The 12,750-nt window shown below is 34.0% G+C and overlaps 1 protein-coding gene and 1 long non-coding RNA gene across 3 annotated transcripts; one reads left to right on the top strand and one right to left on the bottom strand.

Annotated features, from left to right (window-relative positions):
• Positions 1 to 5,321: 5,321 nt before the first annotated feature.
• On the top strand, positions 5,322 to 6,571 carry LOC112292022 (uncharacterized). 2 transcript variants are annotated; one of them, XM_024540102.3, is made up of 2 exons: positions 5,322 to 5,915; positions 6,190 to 6,571. In XM_024540102.3, exons 1-2 carry the CDS (start codon positions 5,505 to 5,507, stop codon positions 6,430 to 6,432), a joined length of 654 nt encoding a protein of 217 aa, XP_024395870.1. In that variant the 5' UTR covers positions 5,322 to 5,504; the 3' UTR covers positions 6,433 to 6,571. The 2 variants fall into 2 exon arrangements, with proteins under 2 accessions (XP_024395870.1, XP_073395108.1); XM_073539007.2 differs by having other exon boundaries at positions 5,368 to 5,941.
• A 2,790-nt stretch (positions 6,572 to 9,361) lies between these two features.
• On the bottom strand, positions 9,362 to 12,418 carry LOC112292023 (uncharacterized). Its single transcript, XR_016506807.1, has 3 exons — positions 11,065 to 12,418; positions 10,856 to 10,940; positions 9,362 to 10,611 (listed from the first exon to the last, which is right to left on the bottom strand). It is a non-coding gene; the product is annotated as an uncharacterized LOC112292023 (long non-coding RNA).
• Positions 12,419 to 12,750: the final 332 nt, after the last annotated feature.

Below are 12,750 nucleotides of genomic sequence, written 5' to 3'. Positions count from 1 at the left end.
AAGAATCCAAGATCAAAAACTAAATTTTAATCAAATTCTAAACAAATTCTAATGAAATCCTTAATTTCAAACTAAATCCTAATCAAACTCCAATCAAATCTTAAATCCTAAACAAATTCCTAAGTAGTCCTAGAGCAGATTGAAACCTCAAGAATTAATAATCTAATTATAGATTTTGACTCAAAATTTGCACCTTTGTGAATTACTTTGTTAAAAACAAGTACAATATTTTTGAATAAGATCAAAATTACTAAATAGAAGATAATCTCCATAATTTGTTCAGGTATTGGCTAGCTTCTTTTTTCAACTTTAATGCTGATATCTTGGCACTATTATCTCTTGAATTCACCATCCAAGTACTCTCAAACTTTGTATGGTTGTTAGAAATCAGGTTTTCTAATCAAAGTATAATCAATCTTATATCAAATTATAATTCTAATAATTATTAGATTATTTTTTAATTTTAAACCTAATTTTATCACACTACTAGATTTTCTAATTAAAAAAAAACTTCTTAAGCTTTTAGTACCAATATGTTTTTTTTTAATTTTATATTTTTTATATTTTATATTTTTTAAAAAATTAAACAAATTATTAATTTATAAAATTTTATTTTAATCCAACTAATAAATTGCTAAAAATATAATAATTTTTTTTCACTTTTAAATTCTAATTTTTGAGATCCTAATCCACTTAAATTCCAATAACTTTTAATCTAGTTGTTTAGTAAAGTCCAAATGTGTAACACATATACAATACAATTTTATTCACAAATCTATAGAATTTTGCATATAGGTATACTAAAAAAATCACAAAATATCTAAAAATAAAATTTTATTTTATTTCTTATTGATAATTTTTTTCATTCTAATCTTAACTTTGCATAGCTCTTGTTAAGACATCACAAACTCAAGTCACTTGAAACCAATGCTAAAAGCAACCTTTTGAAGTATGCTTTATAAAACCACTCTCCAATCAACAAAAGAACCGTTTATGTGCTATTGGTGCCTAATTTTGCACCCCAAGATCTAATTTTGACCATAATTCATAACTAGTCCTTGTTAAGTGTCAATTTGAGGGTTTTTTTAGTAATTTTACTAAATATAGTCTTTACTTTTATTTTAAAATGCTTATAATATTATTTTTATTAATCTAACTTATCTCACCTTATTTTTTCTTTTCTTTAGTAAGTCTTATTTTAAGCTCTTTTATAATATAAGTCTTATATTTTTCTTTTATTTAATAGCTCTATTACAATACAACCATGAAGAAAAATTATTTAGAATTTATTAAATTAAATTTTTTTAAAAAAATTAATTGATAGCATTTTTTTTTTCAAATGGTTGAAAAATTAAATTTTCATATTTTACCAAATATCTTTAAGTATGTCCAATTGTTTTTGAAATATCTTGATTTAAGATATTTTTTTCACCAATTACATTTATTAGCTTATTTGAAAAGAATAAGCCAAAGAAAACATCCAATATTACTAAGATATTAAAAAATATTTTATTGATTAGATATCATCTATTCTTGATTTGAGAGTTGAACTATTATCAAACACAAATATAAAAAACTGAAAAAAAATCCTTATCTACAATGTGCATATTGCAATCTAAGTTACCTATAGGGCATGTTTTAAACATTGAGATAATTATTTTTTGAGTGGCCAACATTATAAATTGCAATCTTTTAGACAAAAAACAGTGACCTCTAGCTTATTGATCATTTGGAATATTTATTTTTATTCTACATTGTTGATAAATTATATCAATTTATTTATTTTTATAAAAATAAAAATAAAAATAAAAATTTTGATACTTTGAAAATTTTATTTTAATTCAATCGGCACCTTACTGCAAATTTTATAAATCTTTAATAATCTTTTAAACTCTAATTTCTAAGATTCCAATACTTTGAAATTTATTAACCTTCAAATAAATTATTTGATCAATTTCAAACTTACAACACATATTCAATATAATAATGGTCATCTAATCACAAAATGTTATTTGTGGATTATCTATTAGTCTTACATAATTCTCCAAAGTATAAATCCTTTATATTTAAAAAAAATCCAAAGCCACTCCAAAATAACCTTAACTTAGCAAAGCCTTTACAAGTCATTACAAACTCTAATCATTCAAAACTAATGCCTAAAGAATCTAAATTTGGCCTCCTTTCAAATTTTACTCTCCAATCAACAAAAGAACCTCAAAATCATGATAAGTATGTAGTTTTGTTTTATTTGATTTTAATCCTGGTTCACAACTGATCTTAAATTGGTATCAATTTTAGGTTTTTTTAGATAATTTTTATTTCAAACTATTATTTATTCATTTCAAAGATGACTATGTTAATTTTTTTATATATTTTATTTTATCTCATTAATGGTTATATTAAATAAATAGAAGCCTATTTTACAAAGTGACAGTATTAGTAGTTATTAATTCTAATATCTTATTGAATATTATCTACATTTATAAGGTAATTTTCTAAAATATTTTTAATTGAGATTTTCTATAGTATAATCATTCATTTTTTTCTCCTAATAGCCATGTTATAATACAACAATAATTCAATTAATAGTTTTTAGGATTTTAAAATTACTATAAGACTTTGGTTAAGATTTGGTTGGTATTTTTTTAAGACATATTTAGAATTTGGTTAGTCTTTATTTGGATTATTTAATGGATTTATTTAGAACTATAATAAATTTTAATGAAGATTTATTAAAGATTTGTGTTTTTAGAATTTTTTAAGCTTTTATATTATTTCTTTAATATTTTTATTCTTAATTTTTTATTTTTTTATATTTCTAAATATTTTTACTTTTAAAGATTTTTTATTATTTTTCTATTATTTATTTTTAAAATACTTTTTAAAGATTTATTTATGGTTTTATTAAAGTAATTTATAGTATTTTAATATTTAATTTAATATTTTATAAAATTTTAAAGATTTCTTAAGAATTGATTAAGAATTGATTATGATTTTTAATGTTTAATTGAAATTTATTTAGGATCCTATTAAAATTTTTGAGACCTTCACTATTATAAGTTCTAATTTATCTTCCATAACTAAGTAGTCAATGCATTCTCAAGACATCATATAAAATCATGGAAGTACCACATGATATAAGTTCTTGAAGTAGCTATGTACAATACTTTGTAAACAAACTCCAAATTGCAATTTATCAAGATAATTTCATCAAAGAAAAAAATTACATTCAATCTACATATAAAATAATATCAATTATATCTTTGATTTAAAACCTAGACTTGATTTCGGATGTTTAAACATCACAAATAGATTGTTGCACACCTTGATATAATATTTTTAGAATACTTTGTCATCAAAGCAATGAAAAATATGTTGTTGTGTTGTAACATGACCCTTGAGTGAAAGATTAAAAGAAGATTATACTACACAAGAGCTTTAAGAAAAATATTATAACAAATTATCTTAAAAACATAGATAATAGAAAAAGAGGTAGTAAAAATTTATAAGTATTGATGTTATCTTTTGTAAAAATGACTTCTATTTGCATTGAAGGGCCATAAACGAGGCAAATCAAAGTGCATAAGAAAAATAATTGATATAAACATCTTTAGGAAGAAGTTAAAAATAGTTTTTAGCAATAATTACCTTAAGAAACTAAGAATTGGTACTCAATGAAGATTAATCCCAAGGCACAAAACCATGCACCTATAACAATTCTAGATTTCTTTTATTAATTAGAGACTAGAATTTGAGAGCAAACTTATAAAAGGTTCTTAAGACATTATTTTTGAGTGATTTTAATTTTTATTGACTTCATAAAGGCTTTGCAAAGTCATGATTGTTTTGGGATTGTCTTTGGATTTTTAAAAATATAAAGAATTCATATTTAAGAGAATTGTGTAAGATCAATAAATGATCTTTGGTTGAAATTTTGTGATTATGTGATTAATGTTGTTTTAGATTTGTGTCATAAGTTTGAGTTAATCTAATGGTTTATAGAATGGTTATTGAATTTCAAACATACTAAAGTCCAAGAAATTGGAGTTTAGAAAATCAATGCGGGTTTCTAAGATATACAACAATCTGCCTATTGGATTTTATTAAAATATTTCATAGTAGTATTTGATTCAATTTTAAATAACTTTGCAAAGTTTGAAAGCAATTAAATGGTGCGCTAGGAGATTGGAACCAAAGTTGGAGAAGGTCAGCCAACACCAAAGCGGATTTTTGATTTTTTTTTTTTATTTGGTGATTTTGATTGCCTTTGAATTGATTTTTCTTGTTTTTAGTTGAATAATTCAAAGGTATGCAAAATCTGAATTTAAATCAATTATTAGATAATTATTTTTTGAGATATCAATCTGAAATAGGATTGATTAAGAATTTATTTAAGATTTAAAATTTGATTAGGATTTTATTAAAATTTAGTTTAAGTTTTAAGGTTTAATTAAGATTTGATTAGGATTTATTTTAGGATTTATTTTAGAATTTGATTAGTACTTAATTTAGGGCTTAATTAGGATTTGATTTAAGATTTGATTAGAATATGAATAGGATTTAATTTAGAAATTAGGATTTGTTTAAGATTCATTTGAGGTTTTAAATTTCAATTTTAAATATTTTTTAAAGATTTATTTGATATTTTTTAGGATTTCTATTTTATTATTTCTTTAAGATTTTTTATTATATTATATATATATATATATTTTAAAAAAATTTAATTTATAATTTTAAAAATAATTCTTATGCAATTTCTTTAAGTATTTTTTTGGATTTAATTGAAATTTAATTAAAATTGTTAATGTCTATTTGGAGTTTGTTTAGGATTCTAATAGAATTGTTAGAACCTTATTGTTGCAATTTCTATTTTACCTTCCACAATTAGGTACTAGTGCAATTTTCAAAATAAAAAACACCTAGACCCATTCTCAAACAGAAAATGCTACAATTGCAAACACAGTAATGCATAAAAGAAGGCCTTCTCAAACTCAAGAGGCTGATTGTGAAGGTCCTCTGCAGGACCTGGTCGAAACAAAGGCCCATCCTCAGCTATAGTATTCGCAACCACAATTATTGAAGCAAGATTTTACACGCAACCCATAAACAAACAAACAGACATCCAAATCCCACAATGTTCGATCAAAATTTCTGAACGCAGTTGGCGATGAGAATATTCGAAAAATTAAAAGGAAATACTGATCCTGAACACATCCTTCCTGGCTAGTCGATGAACAGTCGCATTCATTCTTGTCAACATCGTTTGAAGCTCACAGGTCAACTTTCTCTGCGGTCTTCGGCCCTCCTTCTGATTTCCGTGCCAAAACCCTAATCTGAGCATTTTCCGAGGTTTTGGAAGCTCCAACGGTGTTCCTGATGTTTGAGTTTCTCGAAACATTGCATTTCTTATTCTTCGCACTTGGTATGTCCAGAGGTGGAGGTAGCCATTTCAATCTCATGACATTTTGAGGTTTTTGGAAGTTGGTGAAGTTTGGGAGAGTCTCATGGCAGTCTCTCGGGTGCAATGTCTGCGTAGGGTTTTACTGGAGTCTCGTCTGGGAATAGCCACATCGGGGACGAGATTGTTTAGCACGGGGCTGGAAGATGCGTCGAGTGGAGTGGGATCGGCCGAGTCGGTGCGGCCGCCTGTTGTTGAAGGCAGCAATGGAGGGAAGAAGGTTGTTGGTCAAGAATTAGCTATGATGAGACGGGAGTATGAGAAGCAGATGTCGGATCTGCGGAAGAAGTTTACCGCTGACGAGGAACGGAGAAAGAAGGAGAAGCGACAGATGGAGCTGATTACTCGTGAGAGGATTATGGTGGAGAAAGAGAAGCGGTTGGCACTTAAGAAGGAAAAATCGCAGATCCGCGCCGTAGAAGTTGCAGAAGAGATGAAAGCTCTTCGTGCTAGGCTCGTGAGTGCCATTCCCAACATTAATTCGTAATTTTCTGACATTCATAATGGTTGCTATTACGATCGTCCCTCCTGATGCTAATTTGTAGAGTTGATTGCATTCTGAAAACGTCTGAATTTGGACCCAAGCTAATTAACTGGTCATGTGTTTGTATGCCGTGAGTTTACAAGCAATGTCTATATTCTCGTAGTGGAGGTTTTATCAGTTGATCATGGCTCTTGGTAATAGAATTCGTCTAGTTTTTATTTTTAATTCTTGTAATTTCTGGTTTCAGGAGGAAGAGAGGAAATCTAGGGCAGCCCGACGGCAGTTTAGAGAGAAGAGACTTCTTCGATTAATTTCGAAAGAAAAGGAAGCAGTCCGACAGCAAAGTTCTATGTGGATTGAGGAGAAGGACTTAGAGCGACGCATATTGGATGCCTTAGTCGATCCGTTTTATTTGTCTGGTTCTTATGCGTTGCCAGATAGAGATGAACCCATGTCCATCGGTGATGATAGTGATGAAGATGATGAATAAAAAAAATGAGCAGGTGTTATGGAACGTTAGATCAGCTCACAAATCATCTTTTTAGACATTTATCTTCAGTCAGGATAGTCTACATGATTCATATGTCGACTCTTTTTATTACTCTTGGTGTTACTCTTGTTACTCCTTATCTCCTCTTGGCCTCTGTCAACATAGTAGTTGAGTACATTTGAGATATGTGCTACGTTCTCTCTCCGAAGGAAAAACAGCAACTATGGTGATGCAGGCAGCGTAGGGAATCAGCTACCATTCAGTTTATGGTTAGGGAGTACTTAAGTTAAATGAGGGACGCAACCCACTTGGAATTCAGGGTGTGCAGAGGTATTCAACCGTGGAAGAAAATCGCTGGTCTCGGACTCAGTCCTCACCATCTCAATCGGTTGCAGCACCCAATTTGTCAGCTTTTTTTCGCAAGAGTTGCTCAGACTAAATGCACGGAACTTTTTTTGCTGTTCATTTTTGGTTAAAATATCACAACCCTAAACCCTGGTCTATACGGGTTAAGGTGGATTTGATCTGCGCTTTGCCTTGAGAATTTCGATGCGCATGTCCGCGGCTTCGGCGATGGCTACGCGTTGCCGCTGTTTCAATTCCGCTAACAACCTTTTCGTGTGCGCCAGCTCCTCCTCGATCTCTTTTCTGTCAGAGTCGAGAGTGACGACCTGGCTTCGCAGTTCGGAATTCAACGTCTCTAAGTCGCTATTTTGTCGCCTGGCGGAGAGCTGTTCTGCTCCTGAACACGTCATGGGTGATTTGGGAAATAGGAGCACTCCCCTATATAATCAAATTTCTTCTTCCTCAGATCCTCTCGAAGCTTTTTGTTGTTTCCGGGAGTTCATTTGAGCCCACGAAACGTATCAAGATGCGCTGTCTCAACCAAGTTTCCGCTCATTCTCCCGCTTCTCTGTACTCATTTCAAGTACATCCCGTCTCAATTGGTGATGCAGAAGTCTGTGTCCTCTCGTTGTCCAACTTGAGCTTAAATGTGCTTCTATCAACCTGATTACGCCCGTGGCCCATATAAACAGTGATATTTCTGTAAACGTGATGGGTTATATCCTCTGAAACGAGGTTTTGCCAACCTTACTGGTTTTATAGAATGGTGTTGAAAGGCGAGGTGGTGCCAAAGGGCAGGATTATCTCGTACCCCCTTCGTCAACTTCTGTGTATCTGTGGAATAGTTGCACCTCTTCACCTGGCCTCCTATTCTATAACTTGGACGTTTCATGAAGGCTTGTGGTTGTCTCAATGAATCACTGATAACCTATACTTCAGAAGTGTGGAGCAAGTCTCACTTCTGAGCCGTTTTGGTCCTTGGTTCCATTGGAGTAGCCCACCTTGAGAAGAGTTGTATTTGTGACTTGCTTATCCTTACAAATGTATATGACGTTTCACATCATTCTAGCCTCAATTTCTTCCCTCTAGATTCTTTAGATTCTCTTTTACAGGCGCAACTCTGTGTTTGCAACCCTGGTAATTAAATCATGGCACAAGTCTACGACCGATATTGGTTAACTTTGTGGTAACTCTTCAAGAATCAAACCTGCACTCAACGATCCAAGTTCAGACAATTGTACGATTAGAATTATGTCTTCTCTTGATGTAGGCATCATAGGTAATGTAAACTCACACAAAAATGCTAGTCTGAACTTGAGAAACGAAACACAAGCATGTTCTCTGTCCTCGTGGGTGGGGCATTAGTAACATGTCCTGGGTTCTTTTCTTTCCTCTCGAAAAATACTCTAGAAGCCTGGAAGGTTGAACTGCAGATTGTTGAGACAGATGGTAGTGTTTGTAGTATACACTAAGCGCTCCCAAACTTTGCAGTAACGGTGGCTTCTTCTCATTTCCAGAATCCGCAGCCTGTACTGCACATGAGTCTTCCAAATTTCGTTAAGGAAAGTTCGATTTGAAACTGAGAGAGCAGAATGCAATCACTCGCAATTACTGACAAGCGTGCGTGAGCATTTCGTTAGTGTGGATGAGAAAATAAGCATCGATGCATAAAAATGCTGGAATTCTGCACACAGACCCATCTCCAAATGGGGGTTCGGCATTGACGTCACCCCTCCTCGAGGACTTTCAACCTTGACCTTTGCACCTTCCTTTAGGCCCCAGTCTGCTTAACCTTCAAACTTTCATAATCTGAAATTGCTGTGAGAATCAATAACCAAATACTTCAGAAATCCGCGCTCTCATTAGAAGAGTCCTGAGCTACCTTCGCATGGGTCTAAGGTACCGATGTTTTCATCTCGTAGTGAGTCTTCAAGGATCTCGGCAGGATCACAGATGTCCAGTGGAGAAAATTCTTCCACATAGCGTTATCGCTACAGTAAAGCATTTCCTCGTCTGGAACCACTGATCTAAGGAAAAGAGGCTCTAACTACAAGAGCCATGCATCCCGAGTTTCACATCGCCCTTCTTCGTCTCCAGCCTCACCCACTTCATGATGGAGAACATTCGCCACCAAGTCGTAGAAATTCGACACTGGAGCTATAATATAGACGTTGCTGAAGGCAACATTCTCGCTCAAAATTGGCATCTTAGGAGGACCAAGTGGAACTAGGTATCCATTGAGCCTTTCTCGTCCCCATGCCCGAAGCTTTGCAGGGCAGAGCCTGATGAGAACAAAAAAAACTAATGCTGGTCGCAATCATCGACCTCACCTGCACGACTATGTGGCCAGTAATCATGTTTGGCGGGGGTTTCTAGTCACGGGCTTGAACATGGAGCTTTTCAAGATCATGAATATAGTGGTGAACGCTGCGTATTCTTTATCCTCGATTGGCACAAGTTAGATCGGTATTCGAACCATTACCATTGTCATCACGTGGACATGCGAGGAGTAAAAGTGTCCCGAGTTGCACCCTCTTCTCTGCTTGTTCTTGCAGTCATTCACATCATTACAACATCACCATTCATACTCACATTTCATATTCAAATTCATTACAATAGGTTACACAGTAGACCCAGAGTTACAATCTATCAAACGCAAAACAGCACACCTGGCTACCTAGTTTAACTTGGGTCTTCTGCATTATCAATCCGGTTGGATTGCCTTCGCATAAGTTGCAATGACTAAGTCATCTAAACGGCTATTTGCAAACCTTTTTACTTTTCATCTCTTTGAAATGGACAGAAGCTGAGAAAGTACCAAAATTTCACGAGGGAGTGGGTTAGTAATCCTTCTCGAGTCACAACCCTCTTTTCGTCCCAGGCAGGAAACACTCAACCCACATCGAACCCCGTAACTTCTCGTCCGCACAAAGCTTATCAGATTAAATTGTGCACCCTATTGGTTTCAATCTGAAATCCAAATCCATTACCTTGGTCACTGATGAATTCCAAAAACCAATTGAGACTCTCAAGCCTTATCAACTTAGATTTTCAAAAATTCACCAGCATCGGCATCAATATCAAAGTTCAAATTGAGTGCGATAGGAAAACACAGGACTCTTTTTGTGTTTGAAATTTACATACAACTGGAGGGGGCGATCACAAGGGGATCCAATTACGGCATTGTCAAGATAGGATTTGCTAAGGATCACCACATTCATGTTCAAATTGTACAAGGCCAGATCGTTGTTGTGGAACTAGGTGATGACAGTAGGAGCCAGGTGTTCAATCTTCAAGACTCTTTTAACAGGGTGCATCAAATAGTAATTGTACGTAGAAAACGTCTCCCTGGAGGTTGTCCATTAATTTAGAATCACACTCGAGTCATTAACCTTGGAAATGCTACTCGTTTTTCCAGCAGGTTTCGATTGTCTTTGACGACTCGAACATTTTTGTTGTGATATTTTCCTCTTGAGGTTGTATAGGTTTGGACGGCATGTAAGCATTTGTTTGAAACGTTTGGGACTTGAAAACTGTACATGAGTCCACCGTACTGTGGATGAGCCACACTATTTACCGGATCTCATGGAAGTACAATTGACTGTCCGACCATGCAAACGCTCTGGACCATCGTTCGTGACAATTTTGAGCGTAACCCTAAACCAGACAAGTCTCGCATGGACATGTCTGCAGAATTCTTCACTTCACGGGCGTTGTGAGCTTGTCTCCGGTCTGTATCCTGAGGTGGTACCTTCCAACTTTTGGACCGCAATGGAAGATTAGGTGATGCTCTGCTATCAGGTGTCCACCAAGCGTTGCCTCATGAATTGTCTTCTTCAACCAGAAATCGCAATCACTTCCGTGCGAGTCAGTGCGGGTTTTAGGTTTCCCACAACCAAGAACGAGAAAGCGAGGAGCACGTACTTCGACTGCATGGCAGTCAAAGTTCAAATCGACAACTACCAACGCTATCGCATGAAAGGACAACTCCCAGCATGACTTCAAGAACCCAAAAGCTTCAAATGCTCAGTGTCTAATGCAGTACCTATCTGCACTTCATGATGAACTTTCAGCTTACCTCCTCGACACATTGATCCGGCTGAGCAGACATTCCGAGGAGCAAGATCACACTGCTAGCTCCTCTGCATTAACAAAAGCGAAAACTAGCGCCGCAATTCATGCACAGAAAGGTGTAGAATTAGGTACAAGGACTGTGGACAATCATTGAGATTGCATGAATTGCAAGACGAGACATCCTAGAGCAAGATTGCGTTTGAACCCACAAACCTCGTCACCACAAAATGGTCAAAAACTCATCGTTGGAAAGCGATCCAAATCCACGTGGAACCCAAAATACTGTGGATGGTAAGATTCTTCGGTAGCTGGAGACCTGAAACTCTAATCACAAGACCAAAGGTCTGGTCTTGCAGTCAGCAATCCTGCTTAAAAGTCTTCTTTTAGGGAGAACCCCTCAACATTCTTTTCCATGCAGTCCACGCAATTCTAGTATGAGTTTCTTTCTTGTTGTTTATGGTATGAGTGGTTGCCGCATGTGTCCTTCAAGCTCAAACGTAACCATGGTGTCATGCAGTATCTAGTTGTTGGAATCTGTGTTTCTGCCTTTTCTCTGGGTCTGGAATTGTTAGAAAAAACTATGAGCTGGTGGAATTTCTTTTTTATTTTTAGAAATTTTTCGTTTGGAAAAGAGATCACCTGATCTCATCGGAATTGCCATTTCCTCTCATTTATGCATGCCGTATGTAGTGAGAATTTCAGCAGTAACAGGTGCATATAATAAAATTGTATTATTCAAACACCCTGAGAATGAATTGTATCGATCCTGTCACAATTTTTTAATTTTTTTTTGTAATACTCTTAATATGAAGAGAAAAACTTTAGTTGTTCTTTAAATTATGCAATTCGTGAACACTGTTTGCATAATATCTTTTAATCATATCGAGATATATTCACAGCGAACTAAAGTTTTTCAACTTAAGTCTATTTTTTTTTTTTTTTAATGTAAAAGATTTTACATGTAATAAAGCCTCAACGTTACATATCAAAACGAAAATAAAATTAAACAGACATGTTCCTTGCAGAATGGTATCAATAAAAAATTAATGAGCTATGTGCCAAAAAAATTCACAGGCTTCATTGTTTAATTCTAAATTCTTATTATTACAAAAATGTAAAAGAATTTCAATCTTACAATTTGAGTTTTCTACATAAAAATAACTTTTATGTCCTTGTTAATGGCACTTCCAAACCACTCACAACAATCATTCAACACCTACCTACTCATGCAAAATAAATTTTAGAGTCACTACTCAACCAACCCACTGATTTTCATGTCATTCCTAACTTTATCTATAATATCATTGTTATAATCTAAACAACTAACAAGTTTATGGTTAATGATGAACCTTTACTCCTGTATAAGGTTTCACAACAGCCTTGCACCATCAACAGTCACTTTTAGAGATATCCTTTTGGAATGTTCCCATAATAGTCGCATCTCAATTTTTAGACTCATGTGACTACTGTTGAAGTAAAATTGGTGTGCAAACATATACAAGCTTGTATCGATCAGCTAATATATTTATATATATCTACAGTCATGGACATGAAAACAGAAGGTCTATTTTTGTTTATTATATGCTTTCAGCTACTATTTTAATTGAAAACGACAGACCCACCATGTTTGCAATGTTTTACATTCCAACCCCTGTCTATTGAGCATTGCATTGTGAGTAAAATTCAAAAACCCTCATAGCGAAATATGTGCGTACAATAACGTTTAAGAAAAAATAATTAATTCGCAATTTTTTTAGCTACATTTACGTAAAGAATTGTCTGTTTATTTTTTTAATATGAATCTGCCAACATTCACATTCAGTTGCACAACATTTACAAACTCAAAGGTTGAGATTTTCTGACGACTCTGACGAATTTCTGACTACTCTCTGACGCAGG

Source organism: Physcomitrium patens, chromosome 15 (assembly GCF_059467195.1).
Source record: "Physcomitrium patens ecotype Gransden chromosome 15, ASM5946719v1, whole genome shotgun sequence".
NCBI classification, from domain to species: domain Eukaryota; kingdom Viridiplantae; phylum Streptophyta; class Bryopsida; order Funariales; family Funariaceae; genus Physcomitrium; species Physcomitrium patens.
This window is presented reverse-complemented; position numbering and strand designations above follow the sequence as displayed.

Excerpts from the sequence above, each read along its gene's own strand:
- LOC112292022 (XM_024540102.3), top strand. The coding sequence starts at position 5,505 with ATGGCAGTCTCTCGGGTGCAATGTCTGCGTAGGGTTTTACTGGAGTCT. Across the intron at positions 5,916-6,189 it reads AAGCTCTTCGTGCTAGGCTC|GAGGAAGAGAGGAAATCTAG; the intron begins GTGAGTGCCATT and ends TTCTGGTTTCAG.